Source organism: Diadema antillarum, unplaced genomic scaffold (assembly GCF_040938485.1).
Source record: "Diadema antillarum isolate AM-2024a unplaced genomic scaffold, OU_Dant_1.0 seq00000396_RagTag, whole genome shotgun sequence".
NCBI classification, from domain to species: domain Eukaryota; kingdom Metazoa; phylum Echinodermata; class Echinoidea; order Diadematoida; family Diadematidae; genus Diadema; species Diadema antillarum.
In genome coordinates, this window is record NW_027271388.1 from 320001 (window position 1) to 326073 (window position 6073).

Here is a 6073-nt window from a genome sequence, read left to right on the forward strand (position 1 = left end):
ACTAAATTGCAATCGGAGATCAATTTCGTTACATCGAAATTTTGTTAAAGTTCAACAGTAAAGTATAAGAAAGATAAATGAAGGATAATTTTGTGGCATGACGTTTTCACTGCATTGAAACGAGAATTTCGTTACAACCGTGTTCGTTATAACAGGAGTTCAATGTATGTAAATTGAATGAGGACTGACATTTCTAACAGAGGAATGCACGAACGAGTTGATTGCTCGTGAAACCTAAGGGGGCGGTGAAACTTACTCTCTCCTTTCCATGACCATCGTCTCTCTGCAGATAAGACCCGCTTCGCACGGGCACATGGTGTCAATCACATACTCGACTCCGCCCTGAGGGATGTAACATTTAGCGTTGAGGGGGAGTTTGCGCTTGCACACCGACTCTCCGTGCTGTCTCGCACAGCACATACTCTCTCCACAGTCCTTATCGTTTCGGCACCGTGCACCTACATAAAAATGGAATAGTCCTGAAGTTAACATTTTGCACGTTTTGCAATCAATCTTTCAATGTTGAAAAAAAAAGATATGAAATAGAGAACACCTGAAGATTATCTAAAGAACAGTGCATTTTCAACTTCAGTGAGATTAATGAGTACAATGGTTTCGATAAAGATTGCGATTCTCCTTGAATCATCGATGTGGAGCCAAGGTAAGTCCGTCAGTTTCATTACCTTGGAACAACTATTATCATGACGATATTTCACAATCCTTATGCGGTCGACAACAGAGCTGTAAAGCACGTGTTTTCTATAAGTATATACTCGTGACAGTGATCTATATTAACGCTTCCGCCAAACTTCCAGTTGGCCTACGCTTGACGGAGCGTTTATACTGTCAACAGGTATCAGCCAACAAACAATCGGCACCGTCACTTTCTTCATGAAAAGTCTGCTTTAGAATCGGTCGATATTAGTCAGCTATTTGCTCTCAGCAAGACCAGTCTGTCAATCACATGTCCATTGGGAACGTATTGGTATGTCATTTTATCCCTGTCAAACAGAAAGGAGTTACAGAGAGGGACACCTAACAGTGTGTTGCGTCGCTTCTCCCCGCGGGAGTCCGACCCTATTAAGATATCATTTAATCCTAAACCGCTGAGCGCGTGAATGGGACAACGCGGCGCATGTCAGTTGCCGTAACACGCTTCAGACAATGAACATTCTTGAACGTCGGTCATCATGAGTGAATTTTCGTCTTTTTCCTTTTCTTTCCTTGTTTAAATTTTGACTACGCTAAAAGCATTGGAACAGGTCTCGCTGCAGGGGAGGGGACAGCATGTCGCTATAGTTGTTGTTATTGAGGTGCACCACCCCTCCCAACCCTTGAGAATTACGAATTGATTGACTTGACTTCCTCTCTAAATGATGGCATGTTCGTGACAGATGAAAAGAGCTCTAAAATACCATCAGGGGGTGTTTCATAAAGCTGTTCGTAAAGTTACTAACAACTTACGAGCGACTGGTGATCAGTTCTGATGTGCTATACATATCAGAATTTCCATAATTCAGCACAAGAACTGATCACTAGTCGCTCGTAAGACGTTCGTAACTTTACGAACAGCTTTATGAAACACCCCCAGGACTGTGATAGAAAGGATACAATAACTGTCTTAGGTAGAGGTGCCTAGCTGTATGTCAATTAACTGCTTGATAATTATCATGATTAAGTAGTGTCATTCGTAAATATAGCTCGTTGCCGGAATCGACAAGTATTGAGCGATACCTTTCGAAGCAAAGAGAAGGACAGATAAATTATCTCTGACACTTTTCTCTCTGCAGAATAAGCTATTATAAATAGTGACTCAATGTATACTATATCAATAGTGAAATAGACAATTCAACGCAATGATTGACACGAAGTCAATCTAAATTGATGGTTAAGCATTATACTTCACTTCTGAATACAGTAACAACAGTTATACGTATCGCAGTAATTATTCTTTCTCATATCGACAAATTGAGGAATACGTCGCAAACTCTGCTTAATTGAATTCAGTTTGAGTTGTGTAATTAAATAAAGCAAGTTAACCAAGCTGTTGCCATAGCAAATTTATATCAGAAGAACAAGTGAAAAATGTTACAATTCGTGTCCTCACCGAGTGTTCTTTCTGGGATGGCGAGGTGGCACGTTCCAAACATGCAGTCATGACCCTTCTGGCAGTGACCGTCTCGCCGGCACTGCTGGCCTTGTTCCCTGTGACGGTGGCACCCGCCGTAGTGGAAATCGCAGAACCGGCCGCGACCGCACATCTTGTCACTTTCGCAAGGAACGTTCTGCAAAGATAGGATGAAGAATACTTATAAAGAATAATCGACAAAGTGTAAAACAGTTGTGTTGTGACAAGTAGATAACGTTTAGCCAATACATGTTGTTAACATAAGCAAGTCGATTTCTTTACCCGGGCGTTTTACTAATAGCGCACGCTACAAAAGTTGTAAAAAACACTGTAACTTGCCCGACACCTTCTTATTTTGTAGATATAACGACTATAAATCCAAGCATAGGTGGTTACACTTTGTTGAGAAAACTGCATAAGAGTTTCTTCCTTTGAATCGCTTGAAATCTCTTCACAGAATCATCAGTTATATGTTCAGTTTGATTTCATCAAATGCAGAAACAAAATATAGGTTTCAAGATCGCATAATTTTAGAATTTTCTGTAAGTTTATTTGGATGAAAACCTGGTTCAGGGAAGTTTTAGAGCTCGTCGGAAAACGAATTGACAGACAATAAGATTGTCATCAGATAATCATCCATTATTTCTGGTTCTTCAGACCTATGAGTGACTTATAATTCTCACTTCGTTGAGATGAATCTATAATTACACTCTGTCCTGTCTATCTTGATCTGCAATAATGATGTTTGCTTTTGAAATGTTATATTGGTCATGTATTCTTATGTGGTTGTATGTCTGTTTTCATTTGAAAGCAGAATGGAACATAAACGCAAACTCAGCAACTCAACCTGACTCCATAAACAAGTGGGTTACACACACACACACACACACACACACACAAAGAGATTCCCTTCATATTCCAAGGTAGCACCTGAAAAGCAATCTCGTGGTTCCATTAAAACAGTATAGTTTTTGACAGCTCGTGAGGAAAGATTAGGCCAGCTGTGTCTCAGAATACGAATTTATGAGTCAGTACAATACGTTTACAAATCAGACTTGATGCCCTATAAAATGAAATGGTAAATCAACATTTTAAAGGTTGTCACTCCTCCAACATTTTTAGAAATGTTAAATTCAACATTCAGAATGTTAGATTTAGCTAGATGTTCAACATTTTGAGTGTTAAATCTAACATTAACAAAAGGATGGATGAGCGTCAACAGTTAACACGTTAATTTACCATTTCATTTCAGAGTGTGACTTACACTTAAAATAAAAACAACCTCGAAAGGTGAACTGTGTCTCACGTGTTTACTTATGATATGATTCACTTGTTGTTGTGCTAATCACTCTCTCGGATATAGTGGGAAAGCTCTCAAAACAAATTGTACCTGAAATAAGTCCAATGGAAAGAAACTCGACAGTTCCCTCACATGGAATTCCACTACGCTATGAATCATTTCAAAGGTATTTGTAGGACAGGAATGAGAAAGGTATATCATCTTTCATCATTTAGAATGCCATTTGTTTAGCATCGTCTGTGATTTTCGTGCGACATTGCAAAGAACCGACAAATTTATTGAGTCTTATGAATAATAGACTACCCTACAAGGAGCAAGACAAACTTCCTATAAAGAGAAAAAAGGAGCTAGAAAACCGGGGAAGCTTGCTAATATGAAGGGTTTTGTCCAAACGCAGATCTTCATTTCCGCTCTTCCTCCTCCAGGCGACCGAGACTTAATCCTACTCATAGTACTCAACTTTTGTCCGCGGCATCGATCACAAAATATGAAGGAGATCTTGGAAAATGATTTGGGTCTAACAAATTTCTTGATGGGACATTATACCATCGTTTGAGGTAGCTTCGACCACGAGCCGAGTGACCATCGGCAACATCAGCGCCAAACTGACTGACTTTCCATCCAGACGAAGACATGGAAGAGATGGGCAAGAAAGAAGCCATCGTGGTTCAAAACAACAAAGGCACAAGTTAACACCCGTCCCGCCTTTTATTCGCACGTGGGACCCTATGTTATCTGGACAATTGATTGTAATGAGGTCATTAGTTAATTGACGGGAGTCTGTCGACGGACTGAATGAAGATTAGGAAAGATCGAGTGGGGAGAAAGAGACCTCGGTCGCCAATTAAGCCAGGGGTGTACTCGCATAGTGTAAGTAAGAGGCTAAAAATACACAATCAAAACATGAGACCTTATCAAGACTGGGCATCCGACATACACCATTGATACACACACATATGGACAGACACAGACACACACAAGCCCAATTTTTGATGATTAGACACGAATTGAAGTCCAAAGGATCACAACATTGCACATAGGTCGAAATGGACAGCACAAGTTTGACCTCATTTTTAGATGATCTTGAGAAAGCAAATTCTATTTCTTGAATATAAACGTGCTCAGCAATTTGTTAGATGATATGAAGAGCGGAATTAAAAAAAAAAAACAACAACAAAAAACTCACCTCGTAATATCGTGCTTCCGATTCATTAACCTGTATTCTCGAGTGCAGGTTTCTAGGATGGTTTAAACCGAGGTCACTGGTTACGGGTACGCCATCGCTGCCCGGGCTCTGGGGGCCTTCGCCCTGGGGATATGGTCCGCCCCACATCCACGACCACACATAGGCGTCGACTTGACCAACGATCAAGGTTAATAAAGCGATGATTGGACACGCGATGTTAGTGACTCGTACCATGGTTCCAGCTAGACTGTCCGAGATATGTCCGATACCTTAAAGTTCAAGTAGGTTTTATCAAACAAAAATATTCAGCAGCTCAAAACAGTAATTTTGATTTATGTCTTTGATTCGAAAGTTGAGACGAGCACAGCGGTGTCCAAAATGTTATGATGACATCGTAGTTTTGATGACCGTAGTCGCAAAAACTAAACGAAACACAATTTCGTAGTTTTTATATCTCCAGGTCAACTGAGCAGGAACATGTTCAATAAAAGTCAGTCGTGAAAAGGGACGGGTCGCGGATTTGCAAAAAGTTTTGGCCGACAGACTTGACGAGCCCTGTGTTTGATCAGTAACTGTTTAGCTCCGTGGGTCGTTAAACGCGGTTGATCCTGAGAGATGCCTTATTTAGAAAACTTTCCGACTTTGACGCGAAGAGAGAAGAAATTTGCACGTGCGAGAGAGAGAAAGTACAGAGCAAGAATAGCACGAGTCCTCGCGTTTATTTCGCCCAGGTCTCCCCTTCACTCATCAAGGCTCGGTTCAGTAATTTTTTGATAGAATCTCAACAACGAAATCATGTTTCGAATGCCTCTTGGCATACAGAGGCGCGACAAACTGCTTTTGTTCTCACCTGACTGACACGGCGTCACGTAAATGGGAACAATACACGAAGCGTGATTGTTGGGACTGAGGAGAATGGGCTCGAACCGTCAATCAATGTGATTGGCGTTAGTTAGTTGTCGATTGTTTACTGTCGTCCATGAGTCTTTTACTGGAGGGCCGCGTTGTGCGCTTAAGTGTCCTACTCCAGCACAGTGGTTTCGTGGATTGTTCGATTTCTTATAACTTCATGAATCATTATATATGTCAAAACAAGAAATCAAATCTTTTGCAGATCCTACTTTAACAGTCACTGGTTTTACTATTGACTTGTGGCTGGTTGCAAGTAGAAACATATCATAATTACCCAGTCGTTTTTTACTGCAGTTTGCTCACGATTCAATTTAAAAACAAACAAACTAGAAATAATGACTGGATTCAAAGGTCCAAAATCGACCTACTTCGAATAATGTACTCTTTTTTCTTTTCTTTTTTTCTTAGACCAGAAGAAATGATTTCAATTCATTTAAAATCATTTGATGCCAGTCGTATGTACAGTTGCTATGTGGATGTGTTTTATGATGTGGCATACCTTCTTTCTAGGCATATTATAGTGAAAAGGGAAATCATATCATTTTTT

General features: G+C 40.3%; 1 protein-coding gene across 1 annotated transcript in view; it reads right to left on the reverse strand.

The window, feature by feature from the left end:
- LOC139732008 (dickkopf-related protein 3-like) overlaps positions 1–4848 on the reverse strand; it is a 5098-nt gene extending 250 nt beyond the window's left edge. Inside the window, exons 1-3 of the mRNA XM_071642881.1 lie at positions 4615–4848; positions 2108–2285; positions 257–458 (exon numbers count right to left, since the gene is read on the reverse strand). Of these exons, the coding sequence (XP_071498982.1) occupies positions 257–458; positions 2108–2285; positions 4615–4848 (614 nt within the window). The remainder of the gene's footprint in view (positions 1–256; positions 459–2107; positions 2286–4614) is intronic.
- Between the last annotated feature and the right edge of the window lie 1225 nt (positions 4849–6073).